The 25,918-nt window shown below is 41.4% G+C and overlaps 1 protein-coding gene across 1 annotated transcript in view; it reads right to left on the reverse strand.

The window, feature by feature from the left end:
- Window positions 1-341: 341 nt before the first annotated feature.
- The window catches only part of LOC126416616 (ARL14 effector protein), a 72,974-nt gene continuing 47,397 nt past the window's right edge, over window positions 342-25,918 (reverse strand). The window contains exon 4 of the mRNA XM_050084371.1: window positions 342-793. Within this exon, the coding sequence (XP_049940328.1) occupies window positions 718-793 (76 nt within the window). The 3' untranslated portion in view covers window positions 342-717. The remainder of the gene's footprint in view (window positions 794-25,918) is intronic.

The raw sequence follows: 25,918 nt of genomic DNA on the forward strand, positions 1-25,918 counted from the left end.
CTTACTTACCCTACCCACCCAATTAGGGGCTCCCACATTTCATGCTCTGATTCAGTATTGCAGGGCAAGATTACTCAATCATCCAGCATGTTGCCCTGAAAAGGTTGCCGATCCTCTTCAGAAACCTTGTTAGTCTGGCCTCCTCACAGATATCCCTTCAATGTGGTTGCAGCTACAGTATGATTACCTGTATGATATATGCAAGCGAGCCCTCACACAATGAGTGGACGAAATAGTTAATTATTAAACTACAGCCACTGCAATAAGGAATAGATCTATTTAGGACCAAGTAAATATACAAATGAAGTACGATAATACGGGTAAAAATAAGAAGGTGCAGATTAGAGTTACATATTTATTTGTTCACATCAATATTGGAATTGACATCTCCAACTTAGATTCTGCTGTACAAACCAATAGCATATAAGATGTCACAGTATTTCAGTCATACTTTGATATATTAATTCTGTAAGAATATTCAATTCCTGTATACATTACTTCACAAAACAAACGATCACACAATTCAATTGCCTATTCCTTTTATGAGAATGAAGTTCCTCATTTCAATAAAAGGTAAACCATTCCGTAATGATAAAAAACAATTTAACTTCACAGACACTTTCTGTAAATAACACAAATTTTAAAACCTGAAAGCACATTTCCATGCACGCAGATTGTAAAACTTCTTCACAAAAGAAGGCAGCCGAAGTTTACTTTTCATTTAAATTTGTTTTTTATGACAATGTCAGTGCCTTCAATTTCTATCTGTTCATAAACAAATTTCCTGTTGACTCTGGAAAAGAAAAAAATGTTTGTAATTTTGTTGATACTCATTACTCAGGCTTAGCAAATAAAAAAATATAGTCTTAATTTGAAATATTTTATGTCAGCTATTATCTAACACATAAACTAAAAAATTCGAAAATGGGTGGCAATGGCAATGGGCATAGGGATCTTAGTGCACACATTGTATCAAAAAAACACTTTACCAACTTCAGGTGCACATTATTTACACTAGAACAAGAAAACAAATACAAATAAACATATCCTCAAAACAATAATCATATTGAGTAATTGAAGAAAGTTAATGTTGAACGTGTTACACATCTAAAATTTTAATTGAACTTATAATACTTGTGCAAAAAATACTTTTTGCCACATATCGTACTATGGCTTGCAGAATACAGACGTAGGTGCCAGACGTAGAGAAAAGCTGAAGGAGTGTGTGAGAAAAATTAGGAAAGATGCAAATTGCAATACAACGGAATAAGGTGAGCTAAGTGAAATATGTGCTACACTCTTTAGTAAACAAGCTGATCTAGCTTTTAAAAGGCACGTCAATGCTTATTATTGCAATTTTTATGTTTCAATCATTGTAAGAAGGGCCATTTTCAAGGACATTTTCCCCACACAAGTGACTTATTATTTAACACGCCCTCCTACCACCCTTTTCCCTCGTACACCATCATCTGTCAGTTTTTACTACTAACTGTGACACACTGTATACTAATCTTGCACTTGTCGTCCCTTTCAACTTGGCACCTCAACCACTACAAACTGTGATACGTCCTGTAAGATATCTTACAATTCTGATACCTTTAGCATCCCAAGCAATGGCTTGTCACTTGGGCCTACTGGCCCTGATTGTAACTATTGATTCATTATACTATATGCATACATAATTATCATTTTATGGAACCTATGTTTGTTAGTCATAGAAATACTGTCAGATTTCCAGTATTTTGTAACTCACTCTCAAAGTGAGAACAGAGACACTGTTGTTGTGGTCTTTAGTCTGAAGACAGGTTTGATGCAGCACTCCATGCTACTCTTCCTGTGCAGTCCTCTTCATCTCTGAGTAACTAATGCAAGCTACATCCTTCTGGATCTGTTTACTGTATTCACCTCTTGGTCTCCCTCTATGATTTTTATACCCCCCCCCCCCCCCTCCACGAAGTACTAAATTGGTCATTCCTTGATCTCGCAGAATGTGTCGTACCAACCGATCCATTCTTCTAGTCAGGGTGTGCCACAAATTTATTTTCTCCCCAATTCTTTTCAGTACCACCTCATTAGTTACATGATTTACCCATCTGTTCTTCAGCATTCTTCTGTAGGATCACATTTAAAAAGTTTCTATTCTTGTCTTGTCTAAACTATTTATTGTCCATGTTTCACTTCTGTACAGGGCTACACTCCACACAAATACTTTCAAGAAAATACTTCCTGCTGCTTAAATCTATACTCAATGTTAACAAATTTCTTTCCTTGCCATTGCTAGTCTACATTTTATATTCTCTCTACTTCAACCATCATCAGTTATTTTGCTGCCCAAATAGCAAAACTCTTCTAGTGCTTTAAGTGTCTCATTTCTTAATCTAATGCCCTCAGCATCACCTGATTTAATTCGGCTACATTCCACTATCCTTGTTTTGTTTTTGTTGATGTTCATCTTACATCCTTGTTTCAAGACACTGTCCATTCTGTTCAACTACTCTTGTAAGTCATTTTCTGTCTCTGACTGAATTACAATGTCATTGGCAAACCTTAAAGCTTTTTATTTCTCCTCATTGAACTCAAACTCCTAAACATGAAACTTTCTTTTGTTTCCTTTACTGCTCACTCGATATACAGACTGAATAACATTGGGGATAGGCTGCTACCCTGTCTCACTCCCTACTTCCCTTCCATTCCCATCGACTTATAACAGCCATATGATTTCTGTATAAATTGTAAATAGCCTTTTACTCTATGTATTTTACTCCTGCCACCTTCAGAATTTCAAAGCGAGTGCTCCAGTCAACATTGTCAAAGGCTTTCTCCAAGTCTACAAATGCTACAAAAGTAGGTATGTCTTTCCTTCACCTATCTCCTATGACAAGTCATAGGCCTTGCATTTTTCTACATTTCTCTGGAATACAAACTAATCTTCCATGAGATAGGATTCTATCAGTTTTTCTATACTCCTGTAAAGAATCTGTGTTAGTATTTTACAACCATTACTTGTTAAACTGCTAGTTTGGTAATATTCACACCTTTCAGCACCTACTGTCTTTGAAATTGGGATCATCAAATTCTTCTTGAAGTTTGAGTGTATTTCCCCTATCTCATACATCTTGCTCAGCAGATGGAAGAGTTCTATCATAGCTGGCCCTCCCAAGGCTGTCGGTAATTTTAATGGAATGCTGTCTTCTCCCAAGGTCTTGTTTCGACTTAGGTCTCCCAGGGGTCTATCAAATTATTCACACAGTATCATATTTCCCATCTCATCTTCATATATGCCTTCTTCTGTTTCTATAATATTGCCCTGAAGCACATCTCCTTTGTACAGACCCTCTATATACTCCTTTCACCTTTCCACTTCCTTCTTTGCTTAGGACTTGTTTTCCATCTAAGCTCTTGTATTTGTACAGGTCGTTCTCTTTTTTCCTGTAGGCAGCATCTATCCTTTCCCCTAGTAATGTATACTTCTAAATCCTTACATTTGTCCTCAAGCCATTCCTGCTTAGCAATTTTGCACTTTCTATCAATCTCATTCACCAAATAAATGAAAAGTGCTCCTTTGCTTTTGTTCTACAGTATTACTTTTATTGTGTTTACTGGTTTTCAGCTCACAAAGCCATCTTCAGGTGTCTGAAAAAGGGCTTTTAAGCCAAAAACCGGTTAACACAATGAAAGTAATACTGTAGAAAAAAAGCAAAGTAATGTCTGAAGATGGCCTTGTAAGCTGAAAACTAGTTGACACAACAAAAGTAATACCGTAGAACAAAGGCAAACTAGGGGTTTTTATTTATTATAATGTTGTTCTACCAAGAATGGGCAGAAGATTCAGTTAATGTAATTTTTCGAACATTTGTAGTCTCTTTCACTGCTTCATTTACTACATTTTTGTATTTTCTTCTTTCATCCATGAAATTCAGTACCTCTTGTGTTACCCAAGGATTTCTACTAGCTCCCCGTCTTTTCACCTATTTGATCCACTGCTGCCTTCATTATTTCATCTCTCAAAGCTACCCATTTGTCTTCCACTGTATTCCTTTCCCCTATTCTTGTCAATCGTTCCCTAATGCTCACTCTGAAACTTTCTGCAACCCCTAGTTGTTTCAGTTAATCCAGGTTCCAACTTAAATTCCTGCCTTTTTGCAGTTTCTTCAGTTTTAATCGAAAGTTCATGAGCAATAAATTGTGGTCAGAGTCCACATCTGCCCTAGAAATTTCTTACAATTTAAATTTGATTCTGAAATCTCTGAGTTACTACCATATAAACAAAAACTCCGCCAGCAGCCAGCAACTGGAGGGGGGGGGGGGGGGGGCATAACAGGACGACAAGGAAGCCTACACAACTGCAAAAAGAGCATTGGCAAAAGCAAAGGCTGAGGCAATGGAAGAGGTGTATGAACCGCTGGATAGAAGACAGGAAACTCCTAGAGGTTGCCAAAGCACGAGATAAGGCGACCAAGGACATAATACCAATAAGGCAGATAAAGAATGAATCAGGTATAGTATTACACGACCTTGAGAAAATCCGGAATAGGTGGTGGGAGTACTTTGAAAGGCTATTGAATGAGGAAAATGTAGGAGAGAAGAATGAGGATGGAGATATGAATGAAGGAATGACCCACAGTATAAGTAGGACAGAAGTTGAACACACGATAAAGAAAATCAAGAGGGGCACACCAAATCCCAATAGAAGCATGGAAAAGTCTGGGAGAACAGGGAACTGATTTTCTCTGGGATCTATCGCAGAAGATCTGGAAAGGAGAAAAAATGCTGCATGCGTGGAGAAGCAGTATACTGGTTTCCATATATAAGGGGAAAGGGGATATCCCAAACTGTGGCAATTATAGAGGGATAAAACTGATGTCCCACACAAGGAAGATCTCGGAAAGAATAATTGAAAAGAGGTTGCGTCTAGAAACTGAAGTATGTGAAGAACAGTTTGGATTTATGCTGGGAAGAGGAACAACCGACGCAATATTTACACTAAGGCAACTGATGGAGAGGCACAGAGAAGTACAAGTCGAACTGCATATGGTCTTTATCGATCTTGAGAAGGCACATGACAGAGTGCCGAGGCAAGAGATATGGATGTGTCTGAGAAGTAAATGCCTGCCAGAAAAATATTTCAGGGTGGTAGATGACATGTATGAAGGTGCAATGACACAAGTCAGGAGCAGTGCAGGTGCCACAAGGGCTTTCCAATGAAAGTAGGACTACATCAGAGATCTGCTCTCAGCCCATATCTCTTTGACCTTGTCATGGATGTACTAGTCAAAGATGTGAAAAAAAGAGGCACCTCTGAGCATGATGTTTGCCGATGATGTAGTAATCTGTGAACCCACTTGGGAGGCACTTCAAGAAAAGCTTGAACAGTGGAGAAAATCTCTAGAGGAAAGGGGAAGGGGAAGGGGGAAGGGGAAGGAGGATTTGCAGGGTGAAAACAGAGTATATGTGTACAAAGGATGCCAAAGATCAATATATTAACCTGCAAGGAGAACAACTGACGCTGGTCAAGAAATTTAAATACCTAGGCTCTTACATGTAAAGTGATGGAGGACTGTAGGCCGAAATACAGCACAGGATAAATAGTGGATGAATGAACTGGAGGAAACTGAGTGGAGTACTGTGTGATAAGAAGGTTAGCTGCAGAATGAAAGGAAAGCTTTACAGGTCTGTGGTGATGCTTGTGATGCTGTATAGTGCAGAAACTTACCCATTACCAAAGCCCAAGAGAAGAAGATGGAAGTGGCAGAAATGAGAATGTTAAGGTGGACGAGTGGGGTGACACGAAAGGATATGCTCAGGAATGAGTACATCAGGGGAACAGTGAAAGTGGGGCCCATAGGGAAGAAGATCCAAGAAAGTAGGCTAAGAAGGTATGGACATGTGCAGAGAAGAGGGGAGTACTATGTGGGGAGAAGAGTTTTAAGACCTAGAAATTGATGGCTTAAGGAGAAGAGGAAGACTGAAACTGAGATGGAAAGACAAGATAGCAGGGGACCTACAGGAGAAATGGTGGCTCAGAGAAGAAACACTAAATAGGCATTTATGGAAAAGAAGGATCCAGCAAAGCAACGCCAACCCCACATGACATGGGAAAAGGCTGAGATGATGAGTACCACATAATCAGTCTGAAACCTGCCAATGTTTCCAGGTTCCTTCCACGTATATAACCTCCTTTCAAGATTCTTAAACCAAATGTTAGCTATTATTAAATTACTCTCTGTGCAAAATTCCAACAGGCAGCTTCCTCTTTCATTCCTTTCCCATAGTCCACATTCACATACTATTTTTCCTTCCCTTTCTTTTCCTACTATTGAATTCCAGTCCCTCTTAACTATCCGAATATTTCTTTTATTTCATAATATATTTCTTCAATCTCTTCATCATCTGCAGAGCCAGTTAGCATATAAACTCCCACTACTGTTGTGGGCGTGGGCTTTGTGTCTATCTTGGCTACAATAATGCTGACACTAAAAAAAAGCCAAGCCACAAATATTGGTAATGTAACTGGAAAAGTAATAATGTGTCTAGTTATAATTTGATAATTCATAATTGTTAAAGACAATCACAATAAAACTGACTCATATCTATTTCTTATTTCTGAGTATACCTCGAAGTTAACTTGCTATTAGCACTTCAACACCATGTGCATCATATTTGACGCACATTAATTTTTCCATTTTCGCCATGTCCATCATATTTGATCATGCGAGGGTTTGAGAATATTTCCCTGTGGTGCATACACGATCACACCTGCGTTGGAATCAAATGGGCGTCGAATAATACCGGCCAGTGGGAGAAGTACTGTGGTGTTGGTTTTGTAGTGGCAGCAATGGCTGACAGGCAATTGTTACCCGTTTACGATGTAGCATCAATACATGTTCCTTGCTGGCACTGAAATTTTGTTTACAGATGTGGCGTGAGTAGTGCTTGTTTTCAGTAAGATTTTGTGGATGTATGGTGAAAAAAGGATTCAAATGAGGACAGAATCCGAAAATGGTTGGAGGAATCGAGTTTATCAGGTGAATCACTGTTTGAAAGTGGTAGCGATTCCGACCCAGATTACTGTGCTCATTCCTTGATCGAGAGTAGTAGTGAAGATGATATAATTCCTCTGAAGAAACAGAAGGTACATATGCAAGTTACGAATAATACGTCTATAAATGGTGCAAACAAAGTTTCATCTTCCACTGACAAAAACCGTGAAAGTGAGACGTTACCTGAAGATATCTCTCGTGCTGATGGGTTCCCTACTTCATGAATAAAGTGGTTTGATGTAAAGGGAAACCTCAACTTTTTTTCTCTGGTAGCTGTGGAATAAACAATGCACTTTTGGACAATCTACCTGCAAATAGTCATCCCATTGATGTCTACAAATTTTTTTTTCTTGGTGAAGAAATGTGCAATTTCATAGTGAATGAAACAAACCGTTATGCTGAGCGAAAGATTGTTAGTGGAATAGCTGCATGAACATTATCACCATCATCCAGACTGACTTTATGGAGTAATATCAGTGTTGATAATTTGAGGAAATTTATGGGGCTTATGTTGTGATGGGGCTTGATCATAAACCAAGACTGGAGGATTCTGGGGGGCCAGAATCCGCTTTACAAAAAACCAGGTGTCTTCTATCACGTCCTGAAATATGTTTGATTTGTTCCTCAGTTGCATACATTTTTGCGACAAAACAGAGATGAACATAACAAGGTGTCCAAAATTAGGAAGCTTGTGAATTCTCTGAACACAAAATTCCAGGAAGCTTTCATTCCACTTGAAGCTGTTTGTATCGATGAAACAATGGTTCGATTTCGTGGAAGGTTACGATTTCACCAGTACATTCCTGGAAAACTGTTTTCAATATGGAGTGACTTTATACAAAGTGTGTGCTGTAGGTGAATATACTTGGAAAGTTAAAGTGTATTGTGGAAAATAAATTATGCTATAGACTTAACAACAGCAACTTTTTAGAGTTAATGGATTCACTTTTGAATTCTGAAAGGACACTCTTTGTAGATAACTTTTACACTTCTATGAAGTTGGTGCACATTCTTCTAGAAAAACGAACTCATCTGGTGGGAACACTATGTGCAAAGAGGAGGAGGAATCTGAAAACTTTCATGACAAAAAAGTTGAAGGGGGAAACAATGATTGCAGAAAGCAATTCAAAGGTGGTTGTTAGAAAGTGCTGTGACAAGAGGGACATAATTTTTTTTGAGAACCAAACACAAACCTGAGCTTGTGGCTGTGAAAACAAGGAGAGGTGAAGTGAAAAAACCAAATGCAATTGTGGATTACAATGTAGTCAAGCGCTTCATTGATCTTTCAGATAAAAAGAAAACCTATGGCTCATGCTTGAAGAAGTCAGTGAAGCGGTACCGCAAAGTGGCCTTTAAATTACTATACAATTCTACTCTTGTAAATGTATATGAAAATAGTAGCTGTTCTTTAAAGAACAGATGCCATTGATGACCGTGCAGCTTCTCTAGAATAAATGATAATTAATTGAAACCCTCAGCTGCCGACAGGTGTTGTTGACATACAGTACCTCAGTGGGGGCAGCTGAAAATGTGTGCCCCTACCGGGACTCAAACCCAGGATCTGCTGTTTACATGCCAGACGCTCTATCCATCTGAGCCACCGAGGACACAGATGAATAGCGCGACTGCAGGGACTTATCTCTTGCATGCTTCTCGTGAGACCCACATTCCCAACTGTCCACAATGTACATATGTAATGTTCCTAATAGGTGCTTTGCCCATCCACTCATTAGTCACGCCTACTAAGGTGATGATTCGGCAGCTGGGGGTTTCAATTAATTACCATTTACTCTTGTAAATGCTCATACTTTGTATGTTCAAATTACAAAACAAAAAATGGGTATCACTGCTTTCCCCAAGGCTGTTGCAAATGCGTTACTTGGGATTGATGATGTTTGGGAGACATCAATGAATGGCAATCACAAACTGGTTGGAACTCCAGTGATAAGACATTTTAACAGCTGTTACCACAAACTCTCCAAAGCAAGTGGGTGAAAGCATGCCATCAAACATAGCAAGCAGGTGTCAATGATATGCCAAATTTGTCCACATAGTTTCATGTGCATGGAATATTTTTTTTCCTGCATTGTATAAATGTGTAAAAATGTAAGTTTTTTTTTTTTTTTTTTGATAGTTAAAGCAATTATACAACAGCTAGTTGGTGTTTTTATTTTCCAATAATAACCTCTTCCTCAAATATATGGGTGTGCATCAGGAAAGATGTTCATTTGCATATAAAGCTTCTAGTTGCATCAGAAGTTTAAAATGGGCAATGTGTATCATGTTTAATCATACCGTATTTATCAGGTTAGAACCTGATTTTTTACAATGTTAAGCATGATCACATGTACGAACTTCAATGTTTTAAAATAATGTGTAGAAAAAAAAAAAAAATCTTGGCCAAAATTTTAATTAGTTTTCGTTATTGCCAACACAATTTGCATGTTGAGAATTAATTATTTTTCTTCATTTTGTTGTTGGATGTTGTGCAAGTTTTTTTTATGAACACACATCAAAAAAAGTTTTGCATCACCCTCACAGAACTCCTGAAGACAGATGTTGACTGTGGATATTTTATCACAGACACAGTCCCTTTGACTGTTCAAAGATGTCTCTAAATCCGCCCAAAGATGTAAACAACCACGCGTGAACAGCGCGTATTAGATAGAGGGGGTCTGACAGCTGATCAGTTCCATTCACTCCACCAGGAAGGAGGTGCACCGCTCCTGTTGTCTGTAGTTCAACTACGCCTAGTCTGTCAATACCGCAGTTTGATCGCATCTGTACTGGTACTTTGTGCCAGGAAGGGCTCTCAAAAGGAGATGTATGCGGATGTCTCTGAGTGAACCAAAGCGATGTTGTGCGGACATGGAGGAGATACAGAGACAGGAACTATTGATGACATGCCTCGCTCAGGCTGCCCAATGGCTACTACTGCAGTGGATGACTGCTACCTAAAGATTATGGCTTGGGGAAACCCTGACAGCAACACCACCATGTTGACTAATACTTTTAGTGCAGCCACAGGACATTGTGTTGTGACTCAAACTGTGCACACTAGGCTGCATGATGCGCAACTTCATTCCTGACATCCATGGCGAGGTCCATCTTTGCAACCACAACACGATGCAGCACGATACAGATGGGCCCCCCAACAACGTGCTGAATGGACCACTCAGGATTGGCATCATGTTCTCTTCACTGATGAGTGTCACATATGCCTTCAACCAGACAATCGTCTGAGACGTGTTTGGAGACAACCCAATCAGGCTGAACGCCTCAGACACACTATCCAGCGTGTGCATCGAGGTGGAGGTTCTTGATGTTTTGGGGTGGCATTATGTGGGGCTGACGTACGCCGCTGGTGGTCATGGAATGAATGCCATCCTCCAACCAATAGTGCAAAAATATCAACAGCATATTGGCGAGGCACTGATCTTCATGGACGTCAAGTCATGCCCCCATTGTGCACATCTTGTGAATGACTTTCTTCAGGATAACGACATCAGTGGACTAGAGTGGCCACATGATCTGCAGACATGAACCCTACTGAACATGCCTGGGACAGATTTAAAAGGGCTGTTTATGGACGACGTGACCCACCAACGACTGAGGGATCCATGCCGAATCGCCATTGAGGAGTGGGAAAATCTGGACCAACAGTGCCTTGATGAACTTGTAGAAAGTATGCCACTTCGTATACAGGCATTCATCAGTGCAAGAGGACATGCTACTGGGTATTAAGAGGTACCAGTGTGTACAGCAATCTGCACGACCACCTCTTAAGGTCTCGCTGTATGGTGGTACAACATGCAATGTGTGGTTTTCATGAGCAATAAAGAAAGCGGAAATGATGTTTATGTTGATCTCTATTACAATTTTCTGCACAGGTTCCGGAACCGAGGTGATGCAAAACTTGGTTTGACGTGTGTATGTTCCACGTATCTTTTTTTTTTAAAGTAACATTACAGTAATTACTCTTTGCCCAGTAAGTTGTTTCTTGTCCAAGCACGCTGGATGTAAAGATGTTAACATGTGCTCCTGTGAACATCACCAAATAGATAGTTGCAACTAAAATCTAAATTTATCGACAGGTTATGGGCCAGTCTGGAGTAGCATCACTGAATGAAGAGGATGTAATTATTTTATTAATCATCAATAAAAACACAGTTAGAAAAGTCAATTATACACTTTAACGTCACAGATGCTAGATATTTGTCTGTTTTCAACGGATTCTATTAAGTCATAAATGGAACTTTTGTCAGAGAAACACAATGGAAATGTCAATTACATCTTTTAGCAATTTAAGCTAGACTTAACATTAAAGTCTAAGAAGTTGTATAGAAACAATCCATGGTAAGAAATCAGATTTAACCACTGAAGGTTTGCAAAGAAATTTTTTGCTCCTAATACAATACTACTACGGCCATCGCAAAATTGAGACACCTCAAGGTCACACCCACTCCCTGGAATCTGCCGGCACTATGCCTCATGACTGTTGCCACACGTACACTGTTAACAGAGCACGAGGTCAGTGCCAGCTGAATGATCTCTTTTTCTGTGTGATATCATCTGTTCATGGGTGGTTTCAATCTTCCATGGCACAGTTCACAGTAGTGAGTAAAATGCAGGAGCATGGGCTCATGTGTAATGCTACTCCTGTTGGTGAGTGCAAAGGGTGAAAAGACATTTGAAAGCAATATAAAATTGTCACATCAGATGTACTGCAGTTTTTTACTGATCTGGCTGAAAGGGAAGAAGCCAGGAATAATGTAAATTTTGTGCAGTAACGTCAGCAGAATCTCTAGATATGAGCACCAGTTTTGAATTTCCAAGAAAAAAAAAAAAAAATAGATGAAAACTGGAATGACAGAATTTGACAATTCTGAAAATAAGTTAGTGCGTAGAACTGTGCTTCGATACTACGGCGGAGAAGCGCATCCAACAGGTGGAAAAATAAAGGGTGATCTAGACGAAAAATGTTTGTTGGTTGGTTGACTGATTGTTTTAGGGAGGGAACCAAACAGTGAGACCATTGGTCCCACAATCTAGGATGGCAGGAATCAAGGAATGAACAACACAAACAGCACAGCCCAGTCAAGGAAATGGATAATGTACAAACAATGAGGGAAAAGGGGCATCAGGTCGGCATGAAGAGGAAAGAAGAGGCGCAGGATGGGTGGAAACCGGGAGAGCAGGGGTGCCCCAAAAATGCTATGCACGATAGGGCACCAGTACCACCACAGACTTGTTCCAACACCCACATCATACCATTATCACAATAGAACAGGGACGACACCTGGGGAAGAAGCCAAAAGAAAAGGAGAAACAAAAGAGCACATAAATCAGACAAAAGTAGAGAAAAAGGGGGGGACCTGGCCGGGGTGGAGGCATGGCGAAAGACTCTGTAACCAATGCCTATGCTGAGAGACTCAAATATGCTAGAGGAAAATTCGAGGACATATACCTGAAAGCACAAACGACTTTCATGAAGAAAACTGAAAACAGCCTAACCATGCAAGGATTGTTCGCTAACATCTGAGACAAAGAAGGTGGGAGGGCATATTTAGTGCAAAAGGCCGAAAGGCAAGGGCAGTCCAGCAAAATATGGATCACCGTGAGCGGAGTCCCACAACTATAAAAGAGGCAGGGGGCTCGTGACGGAGTAAAAACCAATGGGTGAACCTAATATGGCCAATACGAAGATGGCAGATACTCACCAGGAGGGACACAGGGAAGAATGCCACATGGTGGTGGTCTCCTTTATGGTGTCAATTTTATTACACAGGGGCATGACCTCCTAAGGGTCAGCCCAAGATTGAGCAAAAAGACATGTTGGCCAGATGATCAGCAATTTCATTACCTGGAACACCTACGTGGCCAAGAACCCAAAGGAAATCAACTGAACAAGCAACATCACGATTAGCTAGGTGGTCACAGATGGCATAGACCAGGGATGGCAGAAAAACACCGAGTGAGAGCCTGAAACCCACTCACTGAGTTTGTGGCTAACAAAACTCGGGTGAGGTAGGACTGTTTAATAAATCAGAGGCCCCAATAGATGGCTACCAATTCCACAGTCAACACCCCACACGTGGCAGGCAAGAGATGGTTTTCTGTGCCAATAGAAGACATATCCCACAGGATCATCAGCGGATTTAGAGCCATCAGTGTGAAAGAACGTCATCCTGAAACTCCTGTAAGAGCATCTGGAAGAAACAATGGAACTACCACTGGAACAATGGAGGCATCTGGTTCCTGAACAAATCCATCTGAATCCGAGGCCGAGGAACTAAGCAAGGCGGGAGGAGGGGGGGGGGGGGGGTCGGGAAAGAATGTGGGGAAGAGGATAAGGAGGGGAGATGGAAGTCATGTTGGAGAGAAGTGAGGCAGAGCCCAACTGGTAAACCCACCCGAAAGTGGGCTGTGGAAGGGTAATGGCCCGAAACTGTGAAAAAAAATAGAATAGGAAGAGTGAGCAGGGGATGAGTGATACTGGTGGCATAGGAAACCAGGATCTGGGACAGCTGAATCTAAAGGGGAGCGATCCCAGTGTCAACCAGAAGACTATAAACAGGGCTGGTGTGGAAAGCACTAGATGCTACACCGATATCATGATGGTGAACTGGGTGCAAGAGGAGCAGCATGGAAGGGGCAGCAAATCTATAAACTTGACAACTGTAGTCCAGATGGGACAGAACTAATAGCCAGTAAAGGCAGAGAAGGGTTGAATGATCTACATCCCAAGAGGTGTGGGCACAGAAGCAATGAACACCGAGTTTACACGAACAGCCAACCTTCAGATGACTGATATGGGGGCAAACAAGTAAGCTTGTTGACAAAAAGAAAACCCAAGAAACAGAACTGCAGGACCACAGTCAGGTGTTGGGCATCGAGGTAGAACTCTGGTTCAGGATGAACCATAGTATGCCAACAGAAATGCACCATCCTTGACTTACTTGATAAATGTGTGTGAATGTCCACATGGAAGCATGCAGTTGGCATCCTGGACCTGCTGTTCTGCTGAGCTCTCCAATTGGGTGCTAGCCCAAATACAGAAATCACCCACATACAGAACAGAGTGATCAATGATTTGGCAGAGGTCAAAAGTCCATTAATTTTGATTAGAAAAAGGACCTTAATACAGAACCCTGTAGAATGCCATTCTCCTGGGTCTGCGGAGAATTAAGAACAGAGCCAACCTGGACTCTGAACAACCAGTGAAAGAGTAACTGGGAAATAAAAATCAGGAGGGAGCCCTAAGATTCCACTCATCGAGCATAAGAACGATGTGATGGCGCCAAACTGTATCGTAGGCCTTACAAATATCGAAGAAAATTGCAATAAGATGGCAGTGCTAAGAAAAGGCCTGCTGAACTGTGGCAGATGATCAACTGGAGACTGCCCCTCCTGAAAGGACAGAAAAATCTAGAGGAGGCAAAGCGTTCGTGCTCCACCACAGAACTGGCCGACGGTGAACAGGGCACTTCAATTGAGGAATGGCAATGCTGGCAGCACGGATTATTTTATCAGACACATCACAGACGACTTCATCTATACAACCTGAGAAAGAAGGTGGAGAAATGACCTGTGAGGTCAATTGGCACAATGGGAAGTCCAGTGGCGAAATCTGGACATTGGGAGGCAGGAAGGGAATGAGAGAATCACTGGAAAGCGGTCACTACCACACAGGTCATAGTACGGTGACCAGCACAAGAAAGGAAGTAGGGGAGAAGAAGAGAGCAAAAGCGTAACTGCAAAGAATGTGCCTTATGTAGCACTAAAATGAGCAGGGAAACCATTTTTCAGAAGGCACAGGTCGTGGTCCACAAAAAATTGGACAATGAGGAGCCCCCAACAAGATGACGAAGCACTGCCCCACAAATGGTGATGGGCATTAAAATCCCCAAGAAGAAGGGAGGGTGAGGGGAAAGTGGGAGTTGCTGAAGAAAGGCAGTTAGGAGGGAGACACCGATTGCAAACCGTGACCACAAAAAGTGGGACCATACAGCAACCACTTCCGATATGATATGAAGTGGGATCCGTGCACTAACAATACCTGTATGGACCAATGCACAGACATCGCCAGTAGCCCTAAAAGCACTGACCCTGTTCTGGAAGAAAGCACGAAACCCGTAAAAGGTTGGTGAGTGAGCATCAGTAAGAGGAGAATCCTGGAGAACAATAGAAGCTGCTGAGTAATAGGCAATAAGAGATTGCACCGAAGTGATGGTAGTATCCATTACAGTTCCACTGAATAATCATGGAGTGGGTATCCAAGTGGGAGGCGAACGGGCTGGAACCAATCACGCTACTGGGTCATCATCGTTGATCAATGACAATGGGGTGACATCCATAAGACAGATGTCAGACTAAGGTTGTGGGTGGAGGGGTGAGGGAGATTGTCATCCGAGGGGAAAAGGGAGGAGCCTTCTCCTGGGACTTGGGTTTCCTCTTCTGCTCTTTCGTAGGTTGAGGAGGGCAGGGCACAACGCGAGAGCAGGCTTCTGTAAGATCGCGAACTGAAAGAGAGTGGGTGACCTTGGGGTGCACTGACTGTGTCATGTGTCCGAGTTGTGGTAGCAGGCCTCCGACCTGAGAGACGCCAAGAGGAAGTGTCCTGGGAGCGAGCCCCATCACCTGTGGACACCGAAGAAGGGGGGCACTTCTTTGGGCGGGGAGGTAGTGGCACCCAGAGGGGATGTGGTCAGTACTGTAGGAGAGGGGAGAGGAGATGGGGACAGGACTGGTGTAAGGAAGAGGGAGGAGAGGGAAAGGACATAACAGAGGCAAATGCAGAAATCATTGATACAGGCTGGAGTCAGTCATTTTTGATGAACCTCTTTCTTGTAAGCCGGGCAATCTCTCTCTCTCTCTCTTTTTAATAGTGGCTTTGTGGTGGTGAACGACCCCCCCCCCCCCCCTCCACCCCGGCTGTCTTAGTACAGACCAGGTAAAGGAAAAGTGTGTCACTCCAAGCTGATGACTCTGGCCTTCCTTTGCTGGAGAGGAGGGCCTGAGTCCTAAGAAGCAGAATTCGATGATCCTCATTACCACTCAAAGAGACGGCTGTCAAAGAACGGTCAGTTTTTTGGAGCTTAAAGCTCTCCCCGTGAGTGCCACCCAGCCACTGTAAGGGCCACCTAGCATGGAGGCCGTTGCTAGAAGTTCCTATGCTCCAGAATACCAGCAATCATTCTTGGGCATACCTGGGGTGGCAACAGCTCAGGTATTGGAATAGAGATCCCTGTGTTGTTAGAGGCTCAGCCAGATGTGTACATGAACACCCCCACCACATGGACTGGCTACACATGCTGGTGACCTAACGGGGCGGAGGGGGGCTACGGCGGGGAAGGAAGAGGGAAAGTAACAGGGGAGAGGAAGCCAAGCCACAGATGCTAATGAGCAAGTTCTTCAACCGAAGGTTCACACTACAGAGGGAAAATTTAGAAGTGGGGATCAAACCCCTAAGGGGACCAAAAACACAAATGCAGTAGCTTGGGGCCCTGTGAGCGCCACACAAGAACTCACGAAAGAACCGTGAGCCCCCTGAGGGGGTCCACGAAAAAATTAATTATTCTGCCTCAGAGACCTCCATTGTCAGTCTTCTCTGTTCACTTGGTTTTTTATTCAGAAAGTGTAACGATGGAGAGACACTGCAGCAGCAAGAACAACGTTTTGTCTAGAATGCACTTACTGCATGCAGAGACCAATACTCTTTGTAGTGCACTTTGATATAACTTGGGTTTTACAAAACCACATGCAAAAATACATTTTGTTCATTTTCAATGGCAATACTGGCTGAAAGTAGCAAGAGTTACTTCTGTACAATGTATTGGGTTACGGGTGCAGTGATAAGGGGTCAGTGAGGGCTGAAAATAAAAAAATTTCTTTAGGTAGAGAATATTCTCGGTACTATTTAGGCCAGCTGTCTGAACTAAAATCCTGGCAGCAGCATACCCTATACTTGTGCACTGTTGTGCACAGAGTCCCCTATACTTGTGCACTGTTGTGCACAGAGTCTTTTTTAAATAAAATGTGTTCATAGGTGACAATACGGTAATGATATCCTGGAAACAGCATACGCTATACTTGCGCACTGTCGTGCATGGAGTCTCTTTTAAATAAAATGTTTTCATAGGTGACAATACAGTAGTGATATCTCGGCACGACCAACATTAAATTCATAGTTTTCTTAACAACATTCTCATTGGAAGTTTCTACAAGGTCCAACGGAACAACAAAAATTAATTTTTTGTTACACAGGCAGATCAGTTTCCCACCTATTTTGGTATTTTATTGTTTAATTCTGAATACTTTTACATTCTCATGATAAAAGATGGATCACATGCATCTATAAAATCTGAGACTGTTTGTATATTATTTTAGTCAAAATATGTCAGTTCTGCTTCTTCCAGTCTGATGAAAAAACATTTTTTCTTCAAAATTTCTTGTAACATTAGTTTTTATATTTCTTTGTAGCAGCTAGCAAGAGTGTTCTTAAGGAAAGTACTCCAATTCTAGACTGAAAATACAGGTATCTAACATTTTATTCACAGCTTTTACTAACATTTGAAATTATCACAACTGGTAATGCTGTATGACAGTGAGATGGCTTTCAGGCACCTGTTTTCATGATACAGCCTCAGCAAATCAGCTATTCAAACTGTATGCAGATTCAAGAATACATGGAAGTTCTAACAGCAGAAGGCAAATCTGGGAAAGAGAGCTCAATTTTGTCATGAATTCTTGGAACGTTACATGCGAAGCTTCACCATTTTCGTACTGCATGGGATAATGTAGCAGCAGCTGACAAAAATGTTGAAATTATTTGAATGTTTGCAACTGGAAGAACATAGATTAACTGAGGCAAAACAGTCAAATACATCCCAAAATACTTTCATCTCTGAACAAAATAAGTAATCTGTCAAAACAAGCCAGCAGGAAAAGTTTACAGTTCTGTGCTTCACATGCAACAAAAAATGCGTGTGTAGAGAAAAATTGCAGAAATAAACCATATAACAAATATTTAGCACATTGTAAGCAAAGAAAATCAATCTGACAGCTGCAAACAAAAGGGTCATTTTGCCAGATAATGCCAAACATATCCTAAAGACAGAAATCAGACAAGCGAAAAACCCAAAACCCTACAGAATCAAAAGATTTTAAACACAAAGCACTAGCCACTGCTATATTATCTACTGCCAATATAAAGGACAAGTTTACAATCCGACTGAGAAAAATATTTTGGCGCAAAGATTGTAGTGCCATGCAACATATGACATTTAGAACGGACTGGCTAATAAATTACATAAAAATAAATCAGTATATGAAAGTTTTGATTGACGACACTATTGTATTAGAAGCATATGGAGTTGGGAATGTCAAATTAGAGGCCTTTGATGTAGAAGTGGTGTAATATAGTGGAAAATGTTTTATTTGACTGAATATAAACTTTATTTTCTGTTTCTCAAATCTTATGCACAGGCTTTGTTCAGACTGCAAATGCAGACATCTTAATTTTCAAAACTGCTGACATTGTGGAAACTGTAGGAACAGGCAGACATAAGTGACAGCTGTAAAAAATCTTGTTTTGTAAGAGATGACGTAACAAATGTTTGACAGCAATCTCAATTAAAATGTGGCTTAGAAAATTAGCACATCAAAATGTGATGTACTAAAAAGAAATGGCAACGGTTATATTCATGATTGGAATATGTATTGTATATGTGTGTATCTACTGCAAACAACATCACAAATCTCATCCAATAAATATGAATGATGTTAAAAATATTCTGCACGCAATTCATGTTGACTGGTGTGAAATGAATCTCATATGATTAAGCGGAACAAGGTATTTCTTGTTACATAAGATGACTTTACCATTTCTGCACTGTTTATTTTCTGATGACTTAAGAGGAAGCTGTCTTCAAATTAGAAACTTTGAAAAAAAAAAAAAAAAATAAATAAAAATTGGTGCAGTAACAGCCAGCAGTGTTAAGCCAAGAGCCCCATTGCGCAAACACAGGCTGCGTAGGGAGGGGCTAGTGAAGATGCTTGTTCCTTGAATTTCTGACCCATAGCTGACATATCACAGATTTTCTTGCCTCAGGGAACTACGAGGGGCGTTTGGAAAGTCTGTGCAAAAATAAAAACCACTTACGTTTTTACGATAAACCTTTTTATTTTTTGACATAGTCTCCTTTTAGACTTATACACTTCGTCCAACGCTGTTCTAATTTGTTGATCCTTTCCGAATAATATGAATTGTCCAAGTCTGCAAAATAGCTATTAGTTGCTGCAATCACCTCCTCGTTTGAATAAAATCTTTGTCCCACCTGCCATTTCTTCAAATTGGGGAGCAAATAGTAGTCCGAGGGGGCCAAGTCTGGAGAATAGGAGGATGTGGGGAGGGGGGATGATGATGATGTGAAACGAGTTCCATTAATTTTGCGACCACAACTGCTGAGGTGTGTGCTGGTGCATTGTTGTGATGGAAAAGGGCTTTTTTGCATCCAATTGCCTGTGTTTTTCTTGCTGCCCTGTTTTCAAAAGGTCCAATGATGATGAATAATATGCATCTATAATAGTTATACCCTTTTCCAGATAGTCTATGAGGATTATCCTTTGTGAATCCCAAAAGACAGTCGCCATTAACTTTATGGCCGACTGGATGGTCTTCGCCTTTTTTTGGTGCAGATTCTCCCTTGGTAACCCATTGTTTGGATTGTTGTTTGGCCTCAGGAGTATAGTAATGTATCCATGTTTCATCCAGTGATGAAACAACGCTTAAAGTCCTGCGGATTCTTCCTGAACAGCTTCAAACCATCCTTGCAACAGTTCACACGATTCTGTTTTTGGTCAAGCGTGAGCAGTTGCGGAACCTATCTTGCGGATAACCTTCTCATGTCCAAATGTTTATGCAAAATATTATGTACCTGTTCATTCAAGATGCCCACAGCACTAGCAAACTCGCGCACCTTAACTTTTCTGTCATCCATCACCATATCATGAATTTTATCAATGATTTCTGGAGTTGTAACCTCCACAGGGCATCCAGAACGTTCAGCATCACTTGTGCCCATATGGCAACTCCGAATATTTTGAAACCACTTATAAACTGTTCTAATCAAAGATGCAGAGTCATCATAATGTTAGTTCTCTTTAGTCTCCCGAGGCATTTTTACCTTTCATAAAGTAACGTTTAACCACCACACAAAATTCTTTTTCGTCCATTTTTGACAATCACTCGACTTCCTTGATTCACACCAATGCCAAACACAAAGAAATAGACCAATATGGCTGAAACTTGGTGTGCGTTCTTTTGAAAGATGCTACTAACTAAACATTACCTTGATACGTGCTGGTGGTGCCATCTCTCTGACTTTTCAAATGCCCCTCGTAATTTGTCCGCTTCAGGGTAATCTGATTGCAACTCTGTAACGCTTGCAAGGAAAGTGACAGACATAATATGGGGAGGGGAGGGGGGGGGGGGGGGGGGGGTAGGGAATCTTAAGCCCCTTAGTTGCTCTAGCTATGCATGAAGCACCATCAGTTAGTAGCAGCAAAATATTGCCTCTATTCACACACTCTAGTCACAAGAGCTTCACAGACTTGTCAAACAAAATGGCAATTAAGTTGTTTACTCTCTTGAGAGCTTCACTTGTTAGCATACGGATTGACACGAGTTCCCACACTTTTGTTTGTCGCACCCCTCTACTGCCAAAAATGGAAACTTATGGATTCATAAAGACTCACCATTACAGCCCCAATTTTCGTGCCCTATCATATCTTAAACGTGTGTATTAAGTAACTGTCACAAGATCAAAATAGCACAATGAAGCAAAAAACAATATAAATACACAGTATCAAAATTCAGTTTCAGTTTCATATTTATATTTATTTCACTTTGGCACATGCTTTTATCCAAAACATTGGCCAATGGGCATCAGTTCCATTCTGTAGGAAGTACACACACCTGTGGGTTGACAGCACCTATGTGGAGTCAAGTCAACATTCCCCCTCTCACAAACACGGAGGCTAAACAACACACTCCCTCTGCATCACACACGCCTTTGAGGTAAGTGTTTCATAAAATGGCACATACAACAACAATGTCTGCTCTTAAAAACTTTTTTCTCAGTTCATTTTGGGACAAGGTCTCATGTTGCAATACTGGAAAGTGCGATGAGCACACTTCACAGTTTTACACAAATTTATACTGATGTTTGTGTGTTCATTGGATTATGAGCAGTGGAGTATTTGTTACAGTACAAACATTTGAAGTTAGTGTTTTATCTCAAGGGCATGAAGTTGGAGGAGAGCAAGAGAGTACCACTATTACTGCAATAAGAGGAGGCTTGAGAGGGGGAATGTCTATCTGTCTCTGGTTGGGAACTGCTAACAGACGAGTTCATACACACTGTACCAAAAAGCTACAATGGTATAAATTTGACACGAAAGAAACAGGTTTGAGATTGCTCATTACACAGACAGATGTTGATCTTCAAATGTGTTACTCACATGGATAAAGGAAAATGAGACTGTTTTAAAGGTGTTCTAGCATTAAGAAATAAGAACAGAAAAATGACACTTCAAAAACGATCTGACCATTCTAAGTGGTGACATAATCTTATCAAAATACAATTATTACCACTAGTAATTATCACTCATTTCGTTATTATTTACACTGTCAATGCCAGACACTACACCATTGCAAAGCACCACAACAGTAAGATTTTGACTAAGGCACCAATGGAAAAAAGAGGTTTATTGATACAAAATATTCTGACTTGTTCTGAAAAGCCATGGGAATAGCTGAAAATGTGTGTTCTGTACTTCTGTCGGCCACTTTTCATTGTGGGTGACAAGGAAAAACTTTTGTTTTGTCAATTAACATCTTAACATAGATGTGATAAGAGAATGGTTTAGGCCTATTGTGCTCTATTTTACACACAATTCTTTGAAACAAAGGCCTCCAGAAATTGCCAAAATTTCTCAGTTCTAAAATAATAATTAGGTCATCCAAATTACCATAAATTTTACATTATCTTAGATTTGATCATAATTCACATGAGAAATGAGAGTACCTATCATGTCTATGCAAGCCAGGAAAATTAACTGTATCCCTTAAAAATTTCTAAATATGAGATATTAAATTAAAAAGTCTTTGACATAAGAATTTATTCTCTAAAATGGTCAATACATGCATTTGCTTGGAAATTCAGGCTCTGGCCGTTATAGAGCTGACCAATTTCAAATGTGACACTTACTTGTAGCAAATATTGTGGAAAAAATTAAGTCTGCTGGAATACATCACAGTGAATAGAAGAAAAATGATAAATCAGTGAGGCTGCAAACAGTCAAACACAAGACAGCTCGCACAAAGTGCTTCGAATGGGGGCAATATTGGATGACAGGACTATGGATTGTTGCAACTATTAGTGCAGCTACGGGTAATAATAAAAAAATGTAAGGGAACGGGTGAAGTAGGCAAGCAATCGTTCACCCTCCAGCGCGGTACACATATTTCAGTCACTGCTGATTCCGCATTGCCGGGACGCTGCCCACGCAAGTCAGCTAACAACGCAGAATAAAAGTGGGTCTTTCTGTCGACCGGGTGGCTGTTCTTATCAGACACCCTGCTGCGTCGTCAGACACCAGGCTTCCGCATCGCGTTCGGGTCGGTAGGCTGCGAGGACACTGACCGCTTCTGAGTACGTATGTAACGAGTTTTTAATAAAAGTTAAAGTAAATTATTCGACCGTGTTCAAATGCTGATCACCGGCTCGCCCTAAGACTATCACGCACATCCGCAATCATCCTGACCAGTCAAATACCTTATAAAATGGTGTCAGAAGTGGGATCCTCTGGAAATCCTTTCCTGGGGAGAGAAGAAAACCTGGTCTTCTAATAGGGTATAGCAATGATTGGCATTGTTCACGAAGTTCGTGTTTCGTATCTGTACGTGGAAGCAGCACAAGGCAGATACTATCCTCCGTCGGAGCACATCTCTGTAGACGATGCAATGGAACGAGACCCAGCACTGAAGGTAGGACTGCAGCAGATACTGGCTTTGCTTGGCGTGCATGCGAATGGCAGTGATGGCAAATTTTTAAATAAATAGAGTGACCGGGTTATTCAGTATGGCAGAGGCACAACAAGATTTGCAGACTGTTATAGCACAATTACGAGAAGAAATGCAGCGATTGAAAACAGATGCAGAAAGTAGAAGGGATGTGGGATAAGTGAATAGTAGCCTTCGGAATGTAGCCGATGAAAGCACAACAGATTCCGCAGTAGTTAAAAATTTTTCTTTGATCCCCACAGTTCCGGTCTTTCGTGGGAAGCCTGATGAGGATATTCACGTGTTTTTTAGTAAACTGGAAAACACAACAAGTTTAGGATCCTGGAGTAATTCAGATAAAGTAACCGTGTTGAAATTGTGAAATCAAGATGATGCACACTCTTTTTTTACGTGTGATACCACGTGCACTCGAGCAGCTACCTATGACTTTTTAAGCAGACACTGGTGCAACGGTACAAAGGGAAGAAGACCGCAAGATTTTACAGGGAACAACTGCACAACATGCGTATATTGGATGGAGAATCTATTGAGCGTTTTGCCGATCGCATTTGAAAAGTAAACGCTAATACATATGAGCTCAGCGAGAACGATTCGCACAATGAGGAAAAATTGTTTGAAGCAGGACAAAGGGCATTTGATACGTTTTTGAATGCGTTACAGGGTGAAGTTGGTCGTGCAGTCAGATTGGCACGTTGTGAGACATTTGAAGAAGCCACACAGATGGCAGTTCGATTTGTGGAAAAGCTTGGGAGACCTCAAATGGACCACAAACCGGATCGGCGTGTGTTCGAAGCTTATTCAGGAACCAGTTATCGTGGGAATGGGCAACAGGCGGCCAATACTCGTGGGAAGAAGATTCGGTGTTTCGTTTGTGGAAGGGAAGGCCACATAGCGCGGAACTGTAGAGGAAGGAATGCAATGAGTACGTTAAACGACGGAGGGCATGAGAGGGGCACCACTACTTCTGCCCCCAAGAAGCAATAGTTACTGCGAGCTCCATAATGACAGTTCTGAAGGCCTGCTTGTTAACGCAATTTACCGTGGACAGGGGCTCAAAATTCTCCAATGTGGTGCCATGTGGTTAAAAAGAGAAGCTGGAGGCAGCCGAGCTGTACCATTAAAGGGTTAAGTGGCAACCAGGTGCACAATTACGGAAAAGTTGTGATTAACTTCGTGATAGGCCAAGATGAATATGAGGCCGGAATGCAAGTGATAAGAAGTAGAGAGAAATGCTACGAAGGTATACTAGGGTTGAATTTCCTGTCAGCTAACCACACTCAGATCGATGTAGCAAAGAGAGAAATCCGTTTCGGTCATAATGATTATGGCTGCAATGGGAACTCTAAGAGTCAGACTCAAAAGAATGTTAGGGACATTGAGGTAATGCGCAAACCTAGTAGCGGAACAAGTATACAGTTCCGAATCGACGTACATTTGACTGAAAGTGAGCGCATCCCCCCGGGAACAGGAAAAACACTGTATATCAACGTGAAGATACCGAAGTGCCGAGGAAGTAATTTGTTGTTAACAGAGCCATCAGTAAACGGTAATTTGCTAGACCGGAAGCACTGTTATGTAGCAAGAACTGTCAGTGTTATTGAGGACGAACCAAATGGGAAACTGCGAGTTCCAGTGAACATTGCTAACATGAGTAACGCGGAAGTGGAATTACCACGTGGAACTACTGTGGCAACAGTATCGAACCTAGATCCACAAGACGTGATAGAAATCCCTACTAAGGAGAAAGAGGTACAAGTAGCAACTTACGGTCCACCGAATGTCAATACAGGAGAGGCAACTGTCGAAGCACGTGGATCAATCGAACAAGAGCTGGTTACTAAATTATACCATTTATCGCCGGAGGATCGGGAAATAATTTTACCAGTGCTACTTAGCTACTCGGATCTCTTCCGTCAGCAGGATAATCTTCCAGCAACTCCATTAGTTCAACATAGAATACATACCGGAGGAGCAGCACCCATCGCTCAACGACCATGCAGAATTCTTTACAGCCAACAAGCCTTAGTCTATTTGAGTAACCCCGTGTTGAAGAAGGGTCACGTTAAGAAATTTAAATTGCATTGGAAAGGGCCATATAAGGTCCTTGAAATTATCTCCCCGGTCACATTAAAAGTCCAATTACCGTTTCGCTCTATCATAGTGCACGTGAACCGTGTAAAGCCATATCTGAGCAATCCAGTGCCGGAACCAGCTGATGAACCGGAAGAACGACCCCGAGGCAGACCCCGGAAGCAGCTGAGACTTCCGCAGAGCACTCCCGACGGTAACCAGCCGGTGTGCCATCAACGCCGAGATCCACAGTTCGATGCTGAGGAGCCAGGTCGCCACCGAAAGTGCCCCGGTGCAGCCACGAGCTCCCCCTCGTCAAGGTATCTGCTACAGCCGAGACAATGCTAAGCGTGTGCTAAGTGCGTATACATCGTTTACAGCAGTGTGCAGTGTCTAATTGCATATGTGCAGAAGCGGAAGTGTGTTATTCTGGTAACAACAGAGTCAGTGTTAACATTGTTCTTATTGCAGAAGACTAGCTTCTTGCCTTCATTATGTTAAATTTAAGGATAATGATTGTTTTTGCTTTGATCACTTGCTTTTGTTTTAGGTTTTGTTTGTCTTTTAGAATCCTTCTGCATCAATCTGGTGTTCTTTTCAAACCACAAACTAATACGATAGTAGCTAGTGGTAATTTTAAGATTATTTTGAAGTATAAAGTAAGTGAGGTAGAAGAGCAGTTTCAGAACATAAGTGAACTCATGAACCTTATTGAGGCAAT

This window comes from Schistocerca serialis, chromosome 8 (assembly GCF_023864345.2).
Source record: "Schistocerca serialis cubense isolate TAMUIC-IGC-003099 chromosome 8, iqSchSeri2.2, whole genome shotgun sequence".
Classification (NCBI taxonomy): Eukaryota; Metazoa; Arthropoda; class Insecta; order Orthoptera; family Acrididae; genus Schistocerca; species Schistocerca serialis.